The 24,663-nt window shown below is 43.2% G+C and overlaps 1 protein-coding gene across 1 annotated transcript in view; it reads left to right on the forward strand.

Annotated features, from left to right (window-relative positions):
* The first annotated feature begins 1,436 nt into the window (after positions 1-1,436).
* The window catches only part of ANGEL1 (angel homolog 1 (Drosophila)), a 31,242-nt gene continuing 8,015 nt past the window's right edge, over positions 1,437-24,663 (forward strand). The window contains exons 1-9 of the mRNA XM_011988303.1: positions 1,437-1,632; positions 4,757-5,332; positions 6,259-6,485; positions 6,902-6,971; positions 7,559-7,992; positions 10,470-10,596; positions 10,897-11,007; positions 22,711-22,780; positions 23,305-23,468. Coding sequence (XP_011843693.1) covers positions 1,569-1,632; positions 4,757-5,332; positions 6,259-6,485; positions 6,902-6,971; positions 7,559-7,992; positions 10,470-10,596; positions 10,897-11,007; positions 22,711-22,780; positions 23,305-23,468 — 1,843 coding nt within the window. The 5' untranslated portion in view covers positions 1,437-1,568. The remainder of the gene's footprint in view (positions 1,633-4,756; positions 5,333-6,258; positions 6,486-6,901; positions 6,972-7,558; positions 7,993-10,469; positions 10,597-10,896; positions 11,008-22,710; positions 22,781-23,304; positions 23,469-24,663) is intronic.

Below are 24,663 nucleotides of genomic sequence, written 5' to 3' on the forward strand. Positions count from 1 at the left end.
TCTGGTGACTCCCCAGAAGGCTTCCCTGAACAACCAAGTCTCCAGCCACAAATTGGAACTCGCACAACTCAGACACTGGGTACTGAAACTGGGTGCATCATCCAGTCTCTCCTTCAGAGCCTGTTTGGGGCAGAAGACTGGGGGAGGGAGACTGGGGAAGAGAGACTCAAAGAGGTTGCTGGGTGGCACAGAAGTGATGGCAGAACTGGCCTTCATTTAGTGACACATGCTTTGTTCAACCAGTCAACAAAGGCTTATGTGGTGGCTAGTAGTGCTAGCGAATGCAGATTTGGCCGCTTGCAAAACCAATGAGCAAGGTCGTGGTATGGTAGAAGTAGACTGACTTTATCATAAACCAAAGCTAGCAGTGGGGAAAAACGATCCAGGCTTTTGCTTTAATGGAACTGCTTCACATTTCCAAGCAAAATGCAAGGCTTTAAGAAGTTTTGGTATGGAGGATATGCAAGGGGTGAGGCAGTGCAGGTCTTCATGATGAGTTCTGATGACTTACCTTGAGTTACTGCCCATCTGGTGAACAGGCTGGCATCATCCTGGGCTGGGCTGAGTTGTAAATTAACTGTAGCCTTGAAGCAATCTCCTGGTGGGGGAGATTTCCACAGATGCCTATACTGTTTCAAGATTTAGTCTCTGGAACTTTTAAGCCAACATACAATTAGATATGCTAACAGTGTGTGTGTGGCGGGGGGATGGGGTGTCGGGGGCGGGGGTTGCCTAGTGGTTAACTGAACAAAAAGAAACAAGGAAATAAAAGAATATAACAAGAATATAACCTTCAAGCTGGGTACTTGGTTACAGTAGGTGCTTGGACTGTATTAGAGATACCTCAAGGTAAGCAACAACCAGCCAGAACTGGTCCCTGGCCTTGTGGACGTTTCTCTCTTCTCTCTCTCTCTCCTCTCTTTGTTCTCTCTCCTTTCTTTCTTGACTCTCTTACCAATGGGACACCCTGTTTTCCTGGATTAGGGAAAAGAAGACCCATTTAGAAAGTAGGGAAGGAGACAAAATCTTACTTCCTGAAGCAAGGTAGGACTCAATTTGTGACCTAGAATCTGAGACAGGGAAGTAGAGGCAAGAAAAGAGGGAAAATGGGGGAAGAACTCGCTTCCTTTCTGCGCTGAGAAGGGCTAGAAGTCAAGGTTAAGTGGAGCCTTAGAGCAAGTCCAGCTCTTCATTTTACAGGTGAGGAAACTGAGGGGCGAAGAGGTGATAGTGTGGTCACAAGGTGGACACCTAGTTAGCGGCAGAAGTGGGAATAAACGGTGGCCTTTGAATAACACTATGAGGCCTCCAGTGAGGCACTCAATTTTAATCCTGCACGCTTGGGTGGCAGCCGGGAGCTAGGCGAGGCTAGTTGCCATGGGAACCGGTTCCTCCCACTTCCTGTGTGCGCACCCATAGATCTGCGCTCCCAATAAAGTTGTTGTTGAAGCGCGGCGGCGGGAGCGCTGGCTGCACCACGTGGGCCGGACCGGGCCGGGGGCGGGGCCGAGCTGAGGGAGGCCCTGCAGGCGGCAGTGGGGAGCGGAGGCGGGCGCGGGCGGCCGGCCATGATCGCTTCGTGCCTGTGTTACCTGCTGCTGCCGGCCACGCGCCTCTTCCGCGCCCTCTCAGGTACCGGCCAGGCGTACCGATAGACAGGAGCCCGGCCTGGGCCCGCCTCTGCGGGGCTCCGCGGGCCTGGGGCGGCGTGCGGTTGTCCGGGCCTCAGGACTACGGTGCCCCGGGCAGTGCCGACGTGTAGGGAGGCGTTCCTGAGCCCCTGTCCCGCGGGCCCCTCCTGACCCCACGAGGCCTGGACCTGGCCGACGACCCTCGTGGGCGGCCCCGCCTCCCGCCTGTTGTCAGATGGCGTCCGGCCACGGTTAAGGTGGAGAGGAGCTGTGGACTGGCAGGGCCCTTTCCTGGCCCTGGGGGTGCAGAGAGATCGTGGGGTCGGCCAAGTCAGCACCCCGGGGGGTCGGGAAGGGGTAGCAGCTCGGACCGAGGCGAGTGCCCAAATTCTCGGCGGGTGAGGCGGGTCGGCTCTGGGAGGTTTATGGCCGAAGTACTAGACGCACCGGTCTTCGCCAGGTTAACTTCACACTCACCTTTCACTGCCAGCTGGCAGCTCTTGCTCCTCTCTCGCCGGTGTCTGGTTGAAAAACGGACGCTCAGTCAGAGGCACATTTAGATCTCAGCTTTGGAGCATTCCCGCCCCCAGTCCCGGCGGTTTAGAGGGAGATGTGCTGGGGTGGGGGCAATGCTCAGTCGATACCTCAGAGGGAGTGGTTATTTCGTTACTTTTTTCATAATTTGTCTGCATTCTCAATTCCTGGTCTTTGAAATTACGGAGGGTTTTATGCGACCATCAGTTTCTGAGATCCCATGGAACTCGCAGACTTTTTGCCTTTAATTTATGGGACAGGACCAAGAAGTACTTAGAAATGAGGGCTCCAACTGTGTGTTTTGTGGTTTTCCTTTGTGGAACTTTACGCAATTGATACACAATGTGTGTGTCATTGATAATATATATTTCATATAGAAATATTTTAAATTTATTTTTACTGTGTGTCTGCCATTAGAATGCAAACTTCAGGAGGGCAGGGCCACGCCCATTTTGTTCGCTGTATCTCTGGTAACACATTGCTTGGTATATAGTAGGCACTCAGTGAATTCAGGAATGTCTTTTGTGTCCATACTTCTGAGGAATGGGAAACTCCACAGAAGTAATTGTTTTCAGAGAACTAAGGATATTCTTTTAACTATGTTGCTGTTACTCCTGGAGCTCTTCTAATGCCCTCTATGGCAGCCTTAGTGATATAGTATGCTAGTCCAGAGGTTTCCAGACCAGTAGAGTCGTAGGGATCTCAGAGGAGGGCCCCTCCCCACCTACACATTACAGTAGTCCCACTTATATTTACTTGGCATATTTGGTTTCCAAATAAGATTTTTAAAAAACAGAAGCATTCTGCTGCTGAAAATCCACCACCACCACTGCCAAAAGACATCTGCCAAAATCGAAAGCCTCTAACTTTGTGCATATGAACCAAAGAACCTCTGCCATCTGGTACACGCAGAGGATGTTTCAAGGGGCAGATAATTAGCAAGTCCTTGAGACTAAAGCTCAATGACCCAGTCCATAGGTTTAGAGCAGGGTTTCTCAATCTCAGCACTGTTGATGTTTTGGGCCGGATCATGTGTTGTGGGTCTGTCCTGTGAATTGTTGGAAGTTCAGCAGCGTCTCTGTCCTCTAACCATTAGATGCCAGTGGCACTGCTGCAGTTGTGACAACCACGGTGTCTTTGAACATTGCTAAATGTCTTCTGACGGCAAAATCACCGTGGTTAAAAACCATTGTTTAGAAGGACATAAATATACATAGGCTCCAAACAACATATTTGAACAGTCTTTCAATATTTGAGCCACTTTTAAGTTTTCTTGCCTTAAAAAAAAATTGCCAGTAAAATGAGTCTAGTGATTGAGGGCCAGCATCGTACATGTCACTTGTCCTGTGCTGTAAATAAATGGCTGAGTGTGTGAGTGTGGGAGTTGTTTGCTCTCACCAAAATGCTATGCTCAGAGTTTTTTTAGAGTTTTTCCCACGTTCTTTCTTGCCTGTTGGTTGTGATTTGTGGCTGCAGTAGCAAAGAGATGTCAGCTGTCTCTTACTGTCAATTGTTGGCACCTTGTAATTTATAGCCTCTGATGTGTTGTGGAATGGGAAAGCAGATAATGAAGTTTGTGAAGATTTTATTACAATAAGTAGCTTTAAAAAGAGGCTTAAGGGCCTTTGCTGAGATGTAAATTGTATAGATTTTTGAGACTCTACTTTAGGACTTTTTCTTTTGGAGTACATTCATAGATCAGGGAATTTATACAACTAGAAAAGCTCTTAGAGATTATCTAGTTCAAACTTTGCTTGTCTCTATTTTTTAAATTAAATTTTTTTTTCCAATTTTTTTTCAATTTTTTTTTTTTTTTTGAAATGAGGTCTCACTTTGTCTCCCAGGCTGGAGTGCAGAAGGGCAGTCATAGTTCACTGCAGCCTCGACCTGGGCTCAAGCAGTCCTCTCATTTCAGCCTCCCAAGTAGCTAGGACCACGTGCATATGCCACCATACTTGGCTAATTTTTAATTTTTTGTAGAGATGAAGTTTCGTTATGTTGCCCAGGCTGGTCTGTAACTCCTGGCCTCAAGCGATCCTGCTGCCTCTGCCTCAGCCTCTGCCTCCCAAAGTGCTGGGAGCCACCACGCCTGGCCTCTTGTTCCCATTTTACAGTCAAGAGTAACTCCATCTGACTAGGGGCATTGTTCAAGGTCAGTTTTATTAATTTTGCTGCTAGATCATAACCCACAGTTCTGATTCACAGTCAAGTGCTGGTTCTAATGTAATGTGGTTCTTAGAACCAAAGAGTTTGTTAATAGTTTTAACTAAGTCATGTAAAAGGAGTGTGGTTATATGTGCCCATCTGTGTTCTAGATTATGTGAGAGAGCTGTTCTTTCATGCACTGAATATTTATCAGATCCCTGCCTTATAAATTAGTCACCACTTGTAAAGAACAGTGCCTGGCACATAGTGAATACTTTGCCCTGATTATGATGATGATGTTCAGGCATTAAGGTGGGCAGGCTCGGTGATGGTACGATGAGCAAGGTGGATATGGGTCTTGCTTTTATTGGGCTTATGTTTTAGCTGGGAGAAGAGTGTGGATTGGATGACAGTCTTATAACCTGGTATTTTGGCTTTCCTCCTAGATGCTTTCTTTACATGTCGAAAAAATGTCCTTCTGGCGAAGAGCTCATCCTCCCAGGTAGAAGGCGACTTTGCCATGGCCCCTCGGGGCCCTGAGCAGGAGGAATGTGAGGGCCTGCTGCAGCAGTGGCGAGAAGAAGGGTCGAGCCAGGTACTCTCAACTGCAAGTGAGGGGCCCCTTGTAGATAAAGGACTAGCCCAGAGCAGCCTGGCACTTCTGATGGATAATCCTGGAGAAGAGAATGCTGCTTCAGAGGACAAGTGGTCCAGCAGGCAGCTGAGTGACCTTCGGGCAGCAGAGAACCTGGACGAGCCTTTCCCTGAGATGCTAGGAGAGGAACCACTGCCAGAGGTGGAGGGCCCTATGTGGGCAGCTATCCCCATGCAGACGGACCCCCAGTATGCAGACTGTGCTGTCCTCCCAGTGGGTGCCCTGGCCACAGAGCAGTGGGAAGAGGACCCGGCGGTGTTGGCCTGGAGCATAGCACCTGAGCCTGTGCCCCAGGAAGAGGCTCCCATCTGGCCCTTTGAGGGCATGGGGCAGTTGCAGCCTCCCCCAATGGAAATACCATATCATGGTGAGTCTGACAACTGACTGAGTGAGCCAAGGGAGCAGGGTGTCTCAGGTGTGGGCAGAGCCATTGCTAAAGAGAAGATTCTATGGTAGGGAGCTCTGCCACTGCATTCTATTTTTCTAAGAATCTTGGCGTGTAAGATCTAGAGGGGCCTTACAGATCATCTCATCCAGCCCCATGGTTTTAAAGGTGAAATAATCACAGTGCAAAGAGGTAGCAGAACATGCCTAAAGTCATAAAGCCAGGTAGGGGAAGAACTGAAAGCATACTCTAGTTCTGATTCTCCACAATATCATTTCTCTGGTGGTAACCCTAGGGCTTTCTGAGGGTAGGGATGGAGAGGTCTCAAGACCTCTATTCTCTGTCTCAGTCACAATCACCTCAGTTTTATTTGTGTTGTATATTCAGAGTCCATTAAAATTTGAAGAAAGGCATCAATAGATTTGAAATCCACTATGCTGCCACATGCCATAGGGGAGATGGGGACACACTGTGGTTTCTAGTCCTACAGACTCTTCCAGGTTTAGGGATCAGAAAACACCCAGGGCTGCAGTTAACTCTAGAAATGTCTTTAACCTCAGGTGACTGTTAAGCACACTCATCTGAGTGATTCTCCAGAGATATATGGATTTATCAAAAATGAGAGATTGTCAGCTTGCATATATGGAGCATCTATTAGATGCTAGGTACTGGTGATGTAGTGGTAAGCAGGCCAAGATCTCTGGTTTTGTGGAGCCAACCATGTCATCTGAAGAATGTCCATAGAGTGCTGCTCAATTCCCCACAGAGAGGGATGGGTGACAGGGCAGATGGTAAAAGGAACTTCAGGCATAATATTACTGAGTCAGGAGCAATGGTGCCTGAGGAGATGGTGGTGCCTCTGCATTACTTGTACTTGCCATGGAATGCTTCTCCCAATCCCTTTTCAGAAATTTTGTGGCGAGAATGGGAGGATTTCTCCACCCAGCCAGATGCTCAGGGCCTGAAGCCAGGAGATGGCCCTCAGTTCCAGTTCACTCTGATGTCTTATAACATCCTGGCTCAGGACCTGATGCAGCAGAGCTCAGAGCTCTATCTACATTGCCATCCGGACATCCTCAATTGGAACTATCGCTTCATGAACCTCATGCAGGAATTCCAGCACTGGGACCCCGATGTGAGTGAGGGGGGGAGTTGCCATCTTGCATTGTTGCTGGACCTGGGCTGTTTCCCAGTGCTCTTAGAAGATGAGTTCAACCCCATAGTTGTTCAAATGATTGGAGTCCTATCTAGGGTTAGAGTTTGCCTGCCTGGTGTCAGTGAGTTGTTGGCAGGTGCTGAGAAGAATCTCCCTAGGTGTGCACTTTCCAGCACCTTTATGCAGGAAGGGAGGCTTGAGGGATTCAAGGAGCAGGAAAATCCAGTGCACATGTCTAATCTCTTCAGCTTAGGTCTGGGCCTTTCTTGCTGTTGGTGACTGGGAAGTTTCACTGTGACCCAGCAGCTTCCTACCTGGCCTCAGGACCTGCTCCTAGAGGGTGGGGGTCACATTCCAGCACTCCAGAGTGATTGGGTTTCTTGTCAATTTCCCAGATCCTGTGTCTCCAGGAAGTCCAGGAAGATCATTACTGGGAGCAGCTGGAACCCTCTCTGCGAATGATGGGTAATGCAGCTCCCTGGGATGCTTGCCAGTTTTTCTTTCTACAGCCTTGCCTACTCTCTCCTGAAGACCCCATCCTTCCCTTTTGTCTTGGTAAACCCTCAGTTGCACCTGTGAGCTAGCTCCTTCCATGTGTGCCTGAGAAAGTAGAATTCTGCAGTTTTAAAGCAATTCTGACATACATTGCTATTTGATCCTTGAAGTAACCAATGTGGTGAGACTGTTATTATTCCCATTTTACAGATGAGAAAACTGAAGTTCTGAAAATTCGTGTGACTTCCTCAGAATCACAAAGCCACAAAGCTAGTAGATGTGGAGCTAGGAATCCAGCTTGTCTGACTCTAGATTCTGGGCTCTTTTCTATCATGTTACATTGCTTCATACCCTTCCCTCCTTGCCCTTCCAGCCCCTCAGTCACCTAGTTACAACTGTAAGGGGGAACCTGCTGAACCAAGGAAGTGGCAAAGGCTTCTTTACTGAGTAGTAGGAACAATGCCTCAGGGGCACACACTGGGACTGCTGGTGCTGGTTGGAAGGGATTCAGGCTTTAAGGACTCTGACCCATCTCCTTGGTGGGGTTTTCCTTGCAGGCTTTACCTGTTTCTACAAGAGGAGGACCGGGTGTAAAACCGATGGCTGTGCTGTTTGCTACAAGCCCACCAGATTCCGCCTGCTTTGTGCCAGCCCTGTGGAGTACTTCCGGCCTGGCTTGGAGCTACTTAATCGGGATAATGTGGGCTTAGTGTTGCTACTGCAACCACTCGTCCCAGAAGGCCTGGGGCAAGTCTCGGTGGCCCCGCTGTGTGTGGCAAATACCCATATCCTTTACAACCCACGCCGGGGTGATGTCAAGCTGGCCCAGATGGCCATTCTCCTGGCAGAAGTGGACAAGGTGGCCAGATTGTCAGATGGCAGCCACTGCCCCATCATCTTGTGCGGGGACCTAAATTCTGTCCCTGATTCACCTCTCTACAACTTCATCAGGGATGGAGAGCTCCAGTACCATGGGATGCCAGCCTGGAAGGTGAAATGGGAGAGGCCACAGTGGGGGTGGGAACATGGTCTAGAGAGAGATTCAGCTGTTAGCATCAGTGCTTCTTCTGTGGCAGGGACCTCAGTACACCTGCTCTGGCCTGTTCCTCCTTTTTCTTGTTATGTTGAATAGCTTGTACCCAAGCCTGGAAGTTAAGAATTCTTGAGTACTTTGGCATGTTGGGATTTTTTTCAGTTTTTATCATTAATATTTTTAATTCACAAGTAGTACGTGAGTATGTACTTGGAGGAACTTAAACATTATACAGTAAGGCACAGGCCTGTTTTATTACCCACATTCCCTTTCTATTCTCTTAGAGTCACATAATGACCGTTCTAAGTTTGGTGGTAGTCTTTTAGCTTGTTTTCTTTGCATTTATAGTGATATCTATGTTCCTATGATACTGTAATCGGTGTTTACATTTGTTAAGCACTTAACTCTCTGCCATGTGCTATTTTGAGCACTTTATACTCATTAACTCATTAGTTTTCACAATTTCCATCATGGCTTTCATTTTATAAATGAGGAAACTAAAGCCCAGAAAAGTGAAGTAATTTGCCGTAGGTTATGTGGGTAGTTAGTGGTGGAGCCAGGATTTGTAACCAGGTGGTCTGGCTGCAGAGCTCTTACCCTCAAATACTGTGCTGTGATTGCTTATAACAGCCAATATGTAATCTGCCATGTGTGTTTTATAAACATGATACACTACTATATGTTTCATTTGTAGCTTGTTTTTTTCCACTCAGCAATTTGCATATGGATCTCATTCCTTCTAACTGTTGAGTGTTGATGACAGACACCTCATAGTTTTATCAGCTTGTGCTGATTTCTTTATGTCACTTAATCTCCTTGTTCCTCTATTTTGCCCCTGCTGTTTCAATTTATTGACTAACTTTTGGCAAGGCACGATGGTGGAAGGACACAAAACGATTGAATTACTGTTGCGCACATGGGATTTTATGTAAATGAGCCAGATGTGTGCAGAGAAAGGCATGATCTTGCCCTAAAGGAGCTGTAATCAAGGAGCTCAGGGAACGAGGAAAAGAACTGACTGCCTGCCACATGACAGGCACTGTTAGGCATAGTGAATGAGAGCACTTGCTTTGAAGCCAGACAGTCCTGAATTCAGATCCCTGCTCTGCCACCTTGAGCAAATTACTTAACTTTCTTAAACCCAATTTGCCTCATCTATACAATGGGGGATATAATGGGACCTGCCTCAGAGGTGTTTTTTTGGGTGAATTAAATAAAATAATGCGTGTAAAGTGTTTTCCAGTATCTGGTTCAAAGTCAGTAACTGGTAGTGATATTAAGATTCTTAACTGTACATGGTATTATTATCCCATTTTATTTATTTATTTACTTATATTTTGAGACAGAGTCTCGCTCTGTTGCCCAGGCTGGAGTGCAATGGCATGATCTTGGCTCACTGCAACCTCCGCCTTCTGGGTTCATGTGATTCTCCTGCCTCAGCCTCCTGAGTAGCTGGGATTACAGGAGTGTGCCACCATGCTCGGCTAATTTTTGTATTTTTAGTAGAGACGGGGTTTTACCATGTTGGCCAGGCTGGTCTCGAACTCCTGAACTCAGGTGATCCACCTACCTTGGCCTCCTGAAGTGCTGGGATTACAGGCATGAGCCACTGCTTCTGGCCTATCCCGTTTTATAGTAGGAGATATTGAACCCAAGAGAGTTAGCTAACTTGCCCAAAGTCACACAGCTATTAAGTGGCCATTGAATTGCAGATCTGTTTTACTTCAGATGACATATTGAAAATTTATGCCGTTATAGGGCAGGGGGATTCTGTCTATCGCTACTCTATCCCCAGCACCTAGCTAGTGTCTTTTGGCTTTCAAATATTTGTTGTTGTTAAATGGCATAAAGGGACTTGCTACACACGTTGGAGATGTGCAGATGACTGATGTTGCCGAATGTTTCCCCTACTACGTTTTGTCCGTTCCCAGGCTGCTCATTGGCTTTGACCGAGGATGGTGACATAGATACGGTAAAGTGCTTTGGTGCTTTCCCATTTGGTTTGACCCTGTGGTTTCCCAGTAATAGGTTCAGGATATTAGACCTTGATCCAGAAGATCCAAAGATGAGGATAAACCTTTAACCATTGCAACTTAAAGCCCCTGAGAGTTGATATTCCCGGTGGAGGAGAATTGTATTGATTTTTTGGAGGTAAAATTTAGAGAACCACATGTTCATACTATTCGATTCCCCTTGATTCAGTCTCTTATCCTCCTCCTGTTTCATGGACATTTCAGTGTTGCCAGTGAAAAAGTAATGGTTTTAATTTGGTCCTTATTTTTAACCTGCCCCTGAGACTTACATGCTTGCTTATACACATGTATGTAGTGTGTGATTGTGTGTGTTTGTAATTTGTCCACATGTCCCAAAACATGGGCTGTTATTTCCTTTTTCTATCTTGGTTTCCTTATTCCCACCCTGCTCTTTCCTTGCAGGTATCTGGACAGGAAGACTTCTCTCATCAGCTTTACCAGAGGAAGCTGCAGGCCCCCCTGTGGCCCACCTCCCTGGGCATCACTGATTGCTGTCAGTATGTCTCCTCCTGTCACCCCAAGAGATCAGGTGAGCACACGTCACATTCTTGGTTGGCTGTGTCTTCGTGTCCATTTTGGGAGAAAGCTGGTGTCTCAATGACAAGAAAAAGTATAATCCCTCATTTCTCTTAGCATATTCTTCTGCTTTCTCACTGTCCTCCCAATGGCCGTCCAATAAAATGGACAACTTTAAATCACAGCCATTGGAAAATCTCCTTGTCTTCTGAATCCTTCCTCTGTGGATCTATGCTGGAAGTTGCTTGGTACTAAGGAGGTCTCAGCATGTTGCTTCATCTTCTTTCACTATATGGCTTTTCCTGGTTTCCAGAGAGACGCAAGTATGGTCGAGACTTCCTGCTACGTTTCCGCTTCTGCGGCATCGCTTGTCAGCGACCAGTAGGATTGGTCCTCATGGAAGGGGTGACAGATACTAAGCCAGGTAATGGAAACTAATCCCAGTTTCTTGGTCTTCTTTCTTCTTCACTCCTGATGTTTGTCAGTTATGTGGTTTCCTGCTCTTTTCTAAGTATAGTTCTTAGAGATTAGCTTCTGGTAATACGTATACTTGGAAGCTCAGTTGAGTTCAGTGGCCATTGCATGGATGTGCAGTGTGATAAGAGCACCAGACCAGGAATCAAGACACCTGAGTTCTAACTAGCTTTGAGAGCTTGGGTAAGCCACTTAACCTTTTTAGACTTAAGTTGTTAATGACTAGCATGTGTACAGCATATATAGGGGAGAAGTTAAACACGATGGGGCTTTGAAAATCATAAGGTAACAGTGGTTCTGGTTTTAATAAAAGTTGATCCTACTGAGAAATTTCAGATTGAATGTAGCAGCGTATACTTGACATTCTCCCCTTCTTGTCTCTGAAACCACTTCAAAGCAACAAGGAGAATGGAAAAAAGAAATGTAAACTCCATTGTAGACAAAACTGGGAGATTTGAAGATACCTGACACCAAGAACCACAACACAGAAGGAATGCCTGCAAGAAGCACTGGAGATCGTGCAGGGGTGCTAGAGGAAGTATAGAGAGACTTATCTGGGGGATATGTGGATCTCAGAAAGAACTAGCTGAGTACTTTTTTCCATCTGGAGCATAAAACCGAAATCCCTTTTTTTTTTCCAACAAGAATAGAAAGCACAGGTCACGATAGGAGAGTCTCTGGACCAGTTTTGATCATATGAGGCAGTGGAGGAAGGACTGATCAAGGATCAAGCCATATTTCTGTTAAGCAATCTGGTCAAGTGGTAGAGAGGGTAGATAAGATACTTGTAGAGCTGCGTATCTCTTTTGGCTTGGGAGAGAAAGATTAAAAGGATGCCTACATAACCCTGTGTCAAAAAGAAAATTCCTGTTACTTGAAATACCCAGTCCTTCCCTTATATAAACTTTGCACAAATAACTGGTGAAGAAAAACCTCAACTAATTCAAAGCTGGGTTGTCAGAAAGGAAGAGCATGGAATCTGTACTAAAATACTACAAGAAAAAAGGAACAGAAAAACAAAAGGCGGATAAAGAATGTTTAACTTCAAAGATAAAAATAATTGCCATGGAGCTTATAGAAATTATGATGACTTTCTCATGAATAAAGAAATTGTCTTTATTTTTATTTTATTTTATTTTATTTTTTTATGACGGAGTCTCACTCTGTCACCAGGCTGGAGTGCAGTGGCACCATCTTGACTCACTGCAACCTCCGCCTCCTGGGTTCAAGTAATTCTCTTGCTTCAGCCTCCGGAGTAGCTGGGATTACAGGCGCACGCTGCCATGCCTGTCTATTTTTTTTTTTTTTTGATTTGTAGTAGAGATGGGGGTTTCACCATGTTGCCCAGGCTGGTCTCGAACTCCTGACCTCAGGCAGTCTGCCTGCCTTGGCCTCCCAAAGTGCTAGGATTACAGGCGTGAGCCACTGCGCCCGGTCAAGAAATTGTCTTTATGAAAGAAAGAGCACAAAAATAACTGCCTATAAAGTAAGTTCGGGCATGTGGCAAAACATCAGAAGATGAAATGTAAGCTGCAGAGCTCAGAAAAGAAGTGGAATAAAACATAAAAATATTACAAAAAATAAAGACAAAATTGTATGCAGCACAAGTAGGAATAGATACTGTTGAAAACAAGGTAAGAGACAGGCCCGGAAATCCAAACAAAACAAACAAAATGAGAAGTAAAAGGTTAGAAAGGATTAGAGACAAAATGACAGTAGTGAAAGATAAAGGAGATTTAACTTATACATAATTGGAGTTCCCAAAGAAGAAAGCCTATAATATAATAACACAGAAAAAATATTTAAAGATAATTATTCAAGAAAGATTTTCCCAAAGTGAAAAGACGTGAATTTTCAGATTGAGAAGACATGTGTCCCAGTAAAAAATGATACGGGAGCCAGGCACCCTGGCACACACCTATAATCTCAGCATTTTGGGAGACCAAGACAGAAGGATTGCTTGAGCCCAGGAATTTGAGACCAGCCTGGGCAACAAGGTGAGATACCGTCTCTACAAAAAATCAAAAAATTAGCCAGGCATGGTGACGCGTGCCTGTGGTCCTGGCTACACAGGAAGCTGAGGCAAGAGGATTGCTTGAGCCCAGGAGGTCAAGGCTGCAGTGAGCCATGTCCGTATCACTGCACTCCAGCTTGGGTGACAGTGAGACTAAAGATGTAGGAGAATTAATACTAAGACATTCTAGTGAGGTTCTTGGAAGTCAAAGATGAAAGAGTCTTTTGGGCCAAAAAAAAAAGATGTAGGAGAATTCATACTAAGACATTCTAGTGAGGTTCCTAGAAGTCAAAGATGAAAGAGTCTTTTGGGCAGTTAAAAGATTGAGCTACTTTGAAGTCTAGCAGTAATGAGGTTGACCTCAGACCATTTTTTTTTTCTTTTTCTTTTTTTTTTTTTTTTGAGACAGAGTCTTGCTTTGTCATCCAGACTGGAGTGCAGTGGTGCTATCTTGGCTCGCTGCAACCTCCGCCTCCTGGGTTCGAGTAATTCTCCTGCCTCAGCCTCCCCAATAGCTGGGACTCTGGGCATGCAACACCATGCATGGCTAATTTTTTTGTATTTTTAGTAGAGATGGGGTTTCACCATGTTGGCCAGGCTGGTCTCAAACACCTGACCTCAGGTGATCTGCCCACCTCAGCCTCCCAAAGTGCTAGGATTACAGATGTGAGCCAGCGCACCCGGAAGACTTCAGACTTCTTAATATTGACATCCAACTCCAGAAGACAGTGGATTAAGGTTTCTAGGAAAGAAGATATAGTTCAAGAATATTATACTCAACTAACAACCTTTCTTCAAGAAACTACTAGAGGAGTAACTGAAGGCAACCAAGCAATGGCTGGGAAAACTATAGTAAAAGGACTGCTGATTAACACTGAATTTATTTTTTTCTTGTAAGAGTTTAATTTGAATTGGCGTTTTTCACAGAGCAACAAACATGTCTGTGGCCCAGTTTATTTTTAATTGTAAAGTGAAAGTATTATTACAGCTCTGTCAATAGCAATAGTAATAACAATGATGGCCACCCTGTATTGAGTGAACCAGCAGGTACAGGAACTGGGATAAGTAAATTCTGTGTCAGTCAGGTTCAGGCAGAGGAGCTCAGTGGTTTAGGATTACAAAAACAGTAACAGGATCTCACTTAGATAATTTCATATTAAGAATAGGTTATTTAAATCAGTGATGTACTTGAATGAAACATAAAATAAATAGTAACAAAATTAAACCAAGAACCTTTAAAATATATACTGACAACCACTTTGTAGGTAGAAAAGACTCATTCTATAGGGGCAAAATAGCCAGTTCCCCAAAGGTGCAAAATAACAGTAGTATTTTGAAAATTGAGATTAGATTTGGGTAAACACACTCATTCTCCACATACTCTGAATGTACCCTTCTGTTTGTTCAATGCTCCTACCCAGGGCTGAACAGGCTCTTGATGAATCTCTTTTAAAGACTCTAAATCTAAATTTTTTTTTTTCATGACAGAGTCTCACTGTTTCACCCAGGCTGGAGTGCAGTGGTACAGTCGCGGCTCACTGTGTAGCCTTGATCTCCTAGGCTCGAGTGATCCTCCCACCTCAGCCTTCCGAGTAGCTGGGACTATAGGCACATGATACCATGCCGAGCTAATTTTTGTAATTTTTGTAGACATGGGGTTTCACCATGTTGCCAAGTCTGGTCCCGAACTCTTGAGCTCAAGCCTTCCTCCCGACTCGACCTCTCAAAGTGCTAGGATTATAGGAGTGAGCCACCATGCCCAGCCAACTATCCTTATTTTTAAAGGGCCATGAATGGAGTACAAGGAGATCTTAGTGTGTGAGTTCATTTTTTCTAGAGGCTCTGTTTAGATATGCTAACAATATTTCCAGTTCAATACCAGAATCATCCAACCCAACTGTGCATTTCAAAACATGACAACTTAACTGTGACACTAGCTTGAATGGGGAGCCTCGGAGTACAAAGAAAGATTCAGTGCTAGGTAGTGATGGTTTGATTTTCCCATCAGCTGACATTGCATTGTAGTGGAGCATTCTGTGCCATCAATGTGTATAATCAAATACATTGTGATTTTTACTATTTCCAACTCCCTTTGTTTTTGTTTGTTTGTTTGTTTGTTTTGGTTTTTTTTTTTTTGAGACGGAGTCTCACTCTGTCACTCAGGTTAGAGTGCCATGACACAATCTTGGCTCACTGCAACCTTTGCCTCCTGGGTTCAAGCAATTCTTGTGCCTCAGCCTCCCGAGTAACTGGGATATACAGGCATGTGACACCACGCCCAGATGGTTTTTGTATTTTTAGTAGAAACAGGGTTTCACCACGTTGGCCAGGCTGGTCTTAAAGTCCTGGCCTCAAATGATCCACCCACCTTGGCCTCCCAAAGGGCTGAGATTACAGGTGTGAGCCACCAGGCCCAGCCCCCAACTCCCTTTGTAATGGAATAATTTGTTAAAAGGGTATTTAATTTTTAAGTTCTCCCTCATTGTTAACATTTCTATTATGAATGATTTCTTTTTTCCAGTATGGTTCTTAAAGATACTGTCTTAGTCCATTTGGGCTGTTGTAACAAGATACCATAAACTGGGTAGCTTTTAAACAATAGAAATTTATTTCTCATGGTTCTAGAGGCCGGGAAGTTGAAGATCAAGGCACTGGCAGAGGCTGGGTACAATGGTTCACACCTGTAATCCCAGCACTTTGGGAGGCTGAGATGGAAGGATTACTTGAGGCCAGGAGTTTGAGACCAGTCTGAGCAACATAGCAAGACCCTGTCTCTACAGAAAATTCAAAAAGATGAGTTGGGCATGATGGCATGCAACTGTAGCCTTAGCTACTCAGGAGGCTGAGGTGGGAGGATCACTTGAGCCCAGAAGTTTGAAGTTACAGTGAGCTATAATTGCCCCACTGCACTCCTGCCTCAGCAACAGAGACCCTGTCTTTAAAAAAAAAAAAAAGGGCACTGGCAAATTTGGTGTCTGATGAGGGCCTGCTTCCTGATTCATGAGCATCATCTTCTCAATGGTGGAAGAGGAAGAGGAAAGGGGTCTCTTTGGGGCATCTTTTATAAGATCACTAATCCTATCTGTGAGGACCCCACACTCATGACCTAATCACCTCCCAAGGTGCCAAGTGCCACCTCCTGCTGTCATCACTGTGGGGGTTAGGATTTCAACATATGAATTTGGTTGTGGGGACACAAACATTTAGACCATAGCAGACATTAAAAGGAATTACTGTGTTTTCTTTCTCTTAGGCACTGGCCCATTACACTGAATCTTGGAGCTTTAAGTTTTTTAACAAGTAAGAGCAAACCATGTGCACAATTTAGCACATTACAGAAAAGGCAATTGCTAATGGGTGATTTTTATAAACTCCTAGTTAACAAACTGACCAGAAGGTCACATAGTCACACAGCAAAGGCTAAGGCTATCTGGTCAGTGTTCTTTTTCTTTTCTTTTCTTTTCTTTTTTGAGACAGGGTCTCACTCTGTTGCCCAGGCTGGAGTGCCCAGAGTCTCACTCTGTTGCTCACTGCAACCTCTGTCTCCTGGGCTCAAATGATTCTCCTGCCTCAGCCTCCCAAGTAGCTGGGATTGCAGGTGCGTGCCACCATGCCCAGCTAACTTTTTGTAGTCTTAGTAGAGATAGGGTTTCACCATGTTGGCCAAGCTGGTCTTGAGTCCTGGCCTCAAGTGATCCCCCCGCCTCAGCCTCCCAAAGTGCTAGGATTACAGGTGTGAGCCACTGTGTCTGGCCTGTCTGGTCAGTTTTCTAAGCAGAAAACTTAATTTTAGCTTGTTTGTTTTTTAACAAGCCTACAGCTAACATAAAAGAGCGGGAAAGTCCTAAATCCAGCTTCTCTACTGGCTGTTGTGTGATACAACTGAGGATCCTCTTCCCAAGTACTTGTAGAGGAACTTGCATGTGTTTGGCTGCTACTGTTGCTGAATGGGCCCAGGAAGAGGCTGGAGCTCATGTAGCGGTAGCAGCTCATGTGACCTGGAGCAGAGTAGATGGAAGCCTTAAGTCCTGTATAACTGCCAGAGCAGTACTGTTTGTTCACAGTGCTGCGTGGTAAACATGGTGTCTAGGGAAATCATGTTTAAGATCCTGCAGGTCACTGTGACTTTGTGTGTGTGTGTGTGTGTGTGTGGCATATTGTAATGATAAAGGATGTAACTCAAAGATACTAGTGTTAAGAATGTTTATGCTCCAAATAACGTTGCATCAACAATCACAAAGTGAAACCATAGGCTGTAACATGGAGTAATGGACAATAACTAGAGGTAGAAGGCTTTAATTGATCTTTCTGAGTCTGTAGTAGATCAGGTAGATAAAAGATGACTAAGAATATAGAATAACTAAGTAATATGTCGGATGATAAATTTGATTCATATATATCAAACACCAAACATTGACAGCAGAGAGGACATTTTCTTTCTAAGAATTCATAGGAAATTCTTAGGAATTGATCATATATTAGATCATAAAGCACATGCAATAAACATGTAAGTTAAAATTGAAAAAGAGGCTGGGCACAGTGGCTGACGCCTGTAATCCAGAACTTTGGGAGGCTGGCTGAAGCAAGTGATTCTCTTGGGTCCTGGAGTTCGAAATAAGCCTGTGCAATGTGGCAAAACCCTGTCTCTGCAAAAAATAGAAAAATTAGCCAGGCATGGTGGCATGTGCCTATACTCCCAGCCACCCAGAGGCTAAGGTGAAAGGATGGCTTGAGCCTGGAAGGTCAAGGCTGCAGTGAGCTGTGATCACACCTCTGCCTGAGTGACAGAGCGAGACCCTAGCTCAAAAAAAAAAAAAAAAAAGAGAAAAAAATACTGTGAACTGGACATTTAAAAAACTTTTTGATCAAAGAGGAAAATTTAAACTGAAATTGCAGAATATCTGGAAAATAACAATAATGAAAATACCATTATATTTGTTGGATATAGCTAAAATGGTGTTCAGGGAAAAATTCATAGAATTACATAGAATAGTTAGAATCAGAATGATATTAATAGATATGAAGGGATGAAAGTGAATTAAGGCACCCAGTTCAAGAAATTAGAAAAAAGAAAGAAACTGAAAGCAGAAGGAAAGAAGATTCAAATGGAAATAATTTTAAAAACAGAAAAATGGAAGAACTCATAAACCCTAAAGAGTTGGTTGCTTGGATGAAAAACAGCTGTCAATTAAAAAAGCTCATTAGCTAACCTATGTAAGGGGGAAAAGAGGAGCAGTAACAAGCACCCAGATGCAGAGGAATCAAGAATCACAAGGGTTTTTGTTGTTTTTGCTCAACTAAGTGCAAAAGAAATGGAAAATTTGGTTGGCATATAAATGTAATTTACTAAAACTGATTCCCATGGAGATTGTCTAAATAGATTAATGACCATGGGGTGAAAAATAATAGGAAAAGTTCTCAGAGATACAGTCCCTCAGAAACACCAGGCTCAGATTGATAGGGAATGTCCTCAAACCTTTCAAAACATATATTTCCATTATTTAAATTGTTACAAAGTACAGACAGAGAAAGGGGCCAGGTTATTTTTATGAAATAATATTGACACCGACACCTGACAAATACGCAGAAAGAGAAAACTACAGACTCTAATGTTCTCCACCTATGAATATTGATGCAAAAAAATTTAAATGGAAGATCAGGAAACAAAATCTAGCAGCACATTGAAAGAGTAATATACCATGACCAACTGGAGTTTATTAGAAATATAGGGATAGTTCAATATTGAGATATCTATTAACATAATTTTATATATGTGTGAAATCTAAAATATATGAAACCTGTGCCATTCTCTGTATAGATGTTGAAGAGACATCTGTTAACCTTCAACATCTATTCTAGATTCTTTTAAAATGAACCCTCTTAAGAAAAAAATGGATAATTTCTTACACCATTGAAATATATTTATTTCAACTCCAAACAGCATCTTGATTAAAGAAAAAAACTCTAATAGCATTCTTGTTAAAGTTAGGAACAAGACAAGGACAAGACTATCATGATTTAACTGTGTTTGGAGATACCAGCCAACAGAATTAGAAGTAGAAAATAGAAATATAGCAAAATAGAAGCATAAAAGTGGAAAGGAGGGGGTAAATTATTACTTGCTGATGATATTGTTTTAAAACTGGTAATCCAAGAGAATAAACTAAAACAGCATTAAGCATTGAGATAATTCTGGAAGGTAAACTGGGTACAAAATTAATGTGCAGAACTTAGTAGTGTTCCTTTATAAAGATACATGTTTATTAAAAGATATAATGAAAAAAATACACTGTGTAAGAACAACAACAAAAAAATATAGAAATCTAACAGGAAGAATATAAGGCATATAAAGGGGAATTTCTTTTTTCTTTTTTTTTTTTTTTTTGAGATGGAGTCTCGCTCTGTTGCTCACGCTGGAGTGCAGTGGCACGATCTCGGCTCACTGCAATCTCTGCCTCCGATGTTCAAGTGATTCTTCTGCCTCAACTCCCGAGTAGCTGGGGTTACAGGCACCCACCACCACGCCCGGCTAATTGTTTGTATTTTTAGTAGAGACGAGGTTTCACCATTTTAGCCAGGATGGTCTCAATCTCCTGACCTCGTGATCTGCCTGCCCCAGCCTCCCAAAGTTCTGGGATTACAGGCGTGAGCCACCGCGCCTGGCCTAAGTGGGTATTTCATTTCATCTAAACTATCAAATATATTGGCATGAAGTTGTTCATAACATTCCCATATCCTTTTTTTGAACAGTTTTATTGAGATGAAATTCACATGTCATAAAATCCTCCCATTTTAAGTGTGTAATTAATTGGCTTTTAGTATATTCAGGGTTGTGCGACCATCACCATGATCTAATTTTAGAACATTTTCATCACCCACAAAGGAAACCTTACACCCATGAGTCACTTTCCATTCACTTCTCCCCTTGTCAAAAATCAATTGACCATAGATGTATGTATTTCTGGACTCTCAGTTCTGTTCCCTTCCTGTCTGTGTCTGTCCTTATGCCAGAACCACACTGTCTTGGTTACAATAGTTTTGTATATAGTAGTCCACCTTCTCAGTGATTTTGCCTTCCTTAGTTTCAGTTACTCATGGTCAACTGAGGTTCAAAAACATTAAGATACTCTGAGGGAGAGAGAGACCACATTCACATACCTTATTACAATATATTGTTATAATTGTTCTATTTTATTATTAGTTATTGTTATTATTTTACTGTACATAATTTATAAAGTCAGCTTTATTATAGGTATGTTTAGGAAAAAACAGTATATTTAGGGTTTGGTACTGTCCATTGTTTCAGGCATCTGCTGGGGGTCTGGGTATGTATCCCCCATGGATAAGGTGGATTACTGTACTTTTGAAATAAGGATGAGTAAGTTCTCTGACTTTGTTGTTTTTAAGATGATTTTTGTCTCTTCTGGGTCTCTTGCATTTCCACATGAAATTTAGGATCATCATATCCATTTCTGCCAAAAAAAAAAAAAACCCAAAAACCAACCAGTTGGGATTTTGATAGGCATCTACAAATCTTTCCTTTCCTTTCCTTTTTATTCCTCCTTTTTCTCCTCCTCTCCCCTTTCCTCCCTCTTCTTCCTTCCCCTCCCCTCTTCCTTCTCCTCCCCTCTCCTCTTTCCTTTTTTCCCCTCTCCCCTCCTCTCCTTTTTCTTCTCTCCCCTTTCCTTTCTTTCCTTTCTGTGACAGGGACTCAGTCTGTTGCCTAGGGAACTATTGCCATTTTAACAATATTGTCTAATGGCCAATGAACATGGGCTGGTTTTCCTTATTTAGATCTTTAATTTCTTTCCAAGTTTTGTAATTTTTAGTGTGCCTACACTATTTTTATTAAATTTTTCCTAATTATTTCATTTTTTGATGCTATTGTAGATGGAATTGTTTTCTTTATTTCATATTTGGATTGTTGATTGCTACTGTATAGAAGTATTTTGTGTATTGATCTTGTACCTGCAATCTTGCTGAACTCATTTATTAGTTCTAATAGTTTTTTAGTGGATTTCTTAGGATTTTCTCTATATAAGATCATGTCATCTTGCAAATAGAAATAGTATTCCTTCTACTCCAATCTGGATACCTTTTATTTCTTTTTCTGTCATAAATACTCTGACTAAAACTTTTGGTACAGTGTCAAATAGAACTGGTGAGAACAGACACCCTTTTGTTTCTGATCTTAAGGGTAAAGCTTTCAGTCTTTCATCATTAAGTATGATATTAGCTGTGAGTTTTTTATAGATTCTCTTTATCAGATTGAGAAAGTTTTCTTCTATTCCTAGTGTTTTGAGTGTTTTTAACTCATGAAAGGGTGTTGGATTTTGTCAAATGTTTTTCCTCTGTCCAGATAATCATGTGGCTTTTTTTTTTTTTTCAAACTTTAAGTGTTCTATTGTGACGTATCACATTCTATGATTTTCAGATGTTAAACCATGCTGACATTCCTAGGATAAATCTTATTTGGTCATAGTCTATAATCATTTTATATTTTGCTGGATTTGGTTTGCTGATATTTTATTGAGGAATTTTACATCTGTATTCATAAGGGATATTGGTCTATAGTTTTTGTTGTGACATTTTATCTAGTTTTGGTGTCAGAGTAATGCCTCATGAGTTAAGTGTCTCCTCTTTTTTTTTTGGAAGTGTTTGTGAAGGATTTGTATGAATTCCTCTTGAAATGTGTGCTGGAATTCTACAGTGAAGCCATTGAGCCTGGTGTTTTCTTTGTGGGATGTTTTAAAATTACAGATTCAGTCTCTTTATTTGTTATAGGCGTATTCAGATTTTCTGTTTTTTCTTGAGTTATTTTGCATAGTTTGTGTCTTTCTAGGAATTTTTCAATTTTATATGAGTTATCCAATTTGTTGGTATCTAGTTATTTATAGCATTCACTTATAGTTATTTTTTATTTCTAAATGGCTGGTGATGGCCCCTCTTTCATTTCTGATTTTAGTAATTTGAGTATTCTGTTTTCTTGGTCTAGCTGAGGGCTTGTCAGTGTTGTTGCTGATCCTTGTTATCCTGCTAATGTTAGTAGGATCTGTACTAATGTCCCTTCTTTCTTTCCTGATATTGGTAATTTGTAGCTTCCTTTTTTAACATTCGTATGTATAATATGTATGTGTGTGCTGATAGATGTATACATATATGTAATGTGTATGTATATATACATGTATGCATACATACATAGACACACACAATGGATGGTATGTAATAGAAAGTCTTTGAAGGAATATACCAGGAATTTGGTAACATTGGTGGCTTCTGGAAAAGAGAATTGAGTGGCAGAGGAGGGCAAATGAGAGGGAAACTTCACTGATATTTTTTGCTACATTTTGATTTTGTACCATGTGACTATATGGCTTATTTTTTTTTTTAAATCAAAGAAAAACAAAGGTGAGGAGCCACAGAAGATAATGCTGTGTTAGACGCCCTACATCTGCTTTCTGAGGTTTTTGACTTTGGTTTATAGTCATCTTCTCCTCCTCACTGTTTCTCTTCCCTTTCTCCTCCTGGATCCTTCTGAAGCAGTCCAGTCAAGTATCAGAGGGATTTTAGGGTGAAAGGTTCTGACCCTGTTTCATTGTCTGTGGATAAGAAAACCTTTTTCTCTCTGGTCCTCTGCAGAGCGACCTGCAGGTTGGGCTGAGTCTGTCTTTGAGGAAGACACATCGGAGCTTGAGCCTGCCTCCTCCAGGTAACCTTCTCCAGTTCTCTTCTGTTTTCAATCCAGCCCTAGCCTAGGTGTAAGAGAGAGATTCCCACTGGTTGTCCTGAGGCTGACTTGGGGGAGCACTTTTTGATAAGCTCTTTTTCCCCTAATATCTGCTAAGCTTATAGAGGGTTATGTAGGTATGCAGAAGCCAGAGGTGACCCACCCATGTTCCTGCAGGTGAAAAGGCTATGTACTCTTTCCTCAGAGGGTAAAGCCTCACAAAAGAGGCCTGGGCCCCAGACAGGGGTACATTGGGTATACTTTACCAGGTAACAAGCAGATAGTGGGGGATAAGGAGTGTCAAGGAGTTTCAGTACAAATGTGTGTTTCTAGGCTAATTTTAGCTAAGACTGCCAGCCCCTTGTTAGCATGGGAAGGAATTGGCTGAGATTGAGTCATTTGAGATCATCCTTTTAAAAAAAATCTTCATAAAACCCACAGAAAAAGTGACCTAGGGAAAATTTAGTAATTTTTGTTGACTAATATTTCCCCCTTCATCCCTGTAGGACTGTAGGTACCATCCAGCACTGCCTCCACCTGACCTCAGTATATACCCACTTCCTGCCCCAGCGTGGCCGCCCAGAGGTCACTACAATGCCATTGGGTCTTGGAATGACAGTAGATTACATCTTCTTCTCAGCCGAGTCCTGCGAAAATGGGAACAGAACTGGTAAGCCTGATGTATCCTGGGTTCCTCCACCCCTAGGTCCCTGGGAACAGCTAATGGTAGGTCGGGCATTTGGTAGCATGTCTTGGGCTGCTGGGATTTAACCAGTAAAGGAGCAGATTTCATACCTCCTTTGCGCAGGTCATCCTTATCATTCTCCCCATAGGCCACTTGCCTGCCTTGTCTCTTTTTACTCTTGCAGCATTAAAGAGAGGAGAGTAGGACAATCACTCCAATCCCCATTTTAGAGGTAAAAATAGAGATCTAGGAAGTGGTTGAATTTGTTTAATGACAGCCACTGAGTGGGGGACTTGGTTAGGTTAGAGACCTTATTTTCTGTCTCCTCTCCCCATACCAGTAGGCACAGTATAGCAGTCTCCCAGCCCCATGCCTATATTGTGTAAAGAATGTTTCTTTTTCGCCAGGCATGTGTATTACTGTTATGGCCAGGCACGTGTATTACTGGTTCACACCAGTAATCCCAGCACTTTGGGAGGCCAAGGTGGGTGGATCACTTGAGGTTAGGAGTGAGACCAGCCTAGCCACATGATGAAACCCTGTCTCTACTAAAAATACAAAAAATTAGCCAGATGTGGTGGTGGTGCCTGTAATCCCAGCTACTTGGGAGGCGAGGCAGGAGAATCGCTTGAAATCGGGAGGCGGAGGTTACAGTCAGCCAAGATCGCACCACTGCGCTCCAGCCTGGGCAACAAGCATAAAACTCTGTCTCAAAAAAAAAAAATTAGCCAGGCATGGTGGCAGGTGCCTATAATTCCAGCTACTCAGGAGGTTGAGGCAGGAGAATCACTTGAACATGGGAGATTGTACCACTGTACTCCAGCCTGGGCGACAGAGCAAGACTCTGTCACCAAAAAAAGAAAAAAAAAATTTTTTTTAAAGTATTTGAATTGATTGCTTATGTTTAAAATTCAGATTTTATGGGCTGGGCGCAGTGGCTCACACCTGTAATCCCAGCACTTTGGGAGGCTGAGGTGGGTAGATCACGAGATCAGGAGTTCAAGACCAGCCTGGCCAAGATGGTGAAACCCCATCTCTACTAAAAATACAAAAATTAGCTAGGCATGGCGGCAGGCACCTGTAATCCCAGCTACTCAGGAAGCTGAGGCAGGAGAATCGCTTGAACCCGGGGGTCGGAGGTTGCAGTGAGCTGAGATTCCGCCACTGCACTTCAGCCTGG

Source organism: Mandrillus leucophaeus, unplaced genomic scaffold (genome assembly GCF_000951045.1).
Source record: "Mandrillus leucophaeus isolate KB7577 unplaced genomic scaffold, Mleu.le_1.0 Scaffold326, whole genome shotgun sequence".
NCBI classification, from domain to species: Eukaryota; Metazoa; Chordata; class Mammalia; order Primates; family Cercopithecidae; genus Mandrillus; species Mandrillus leucophaeus.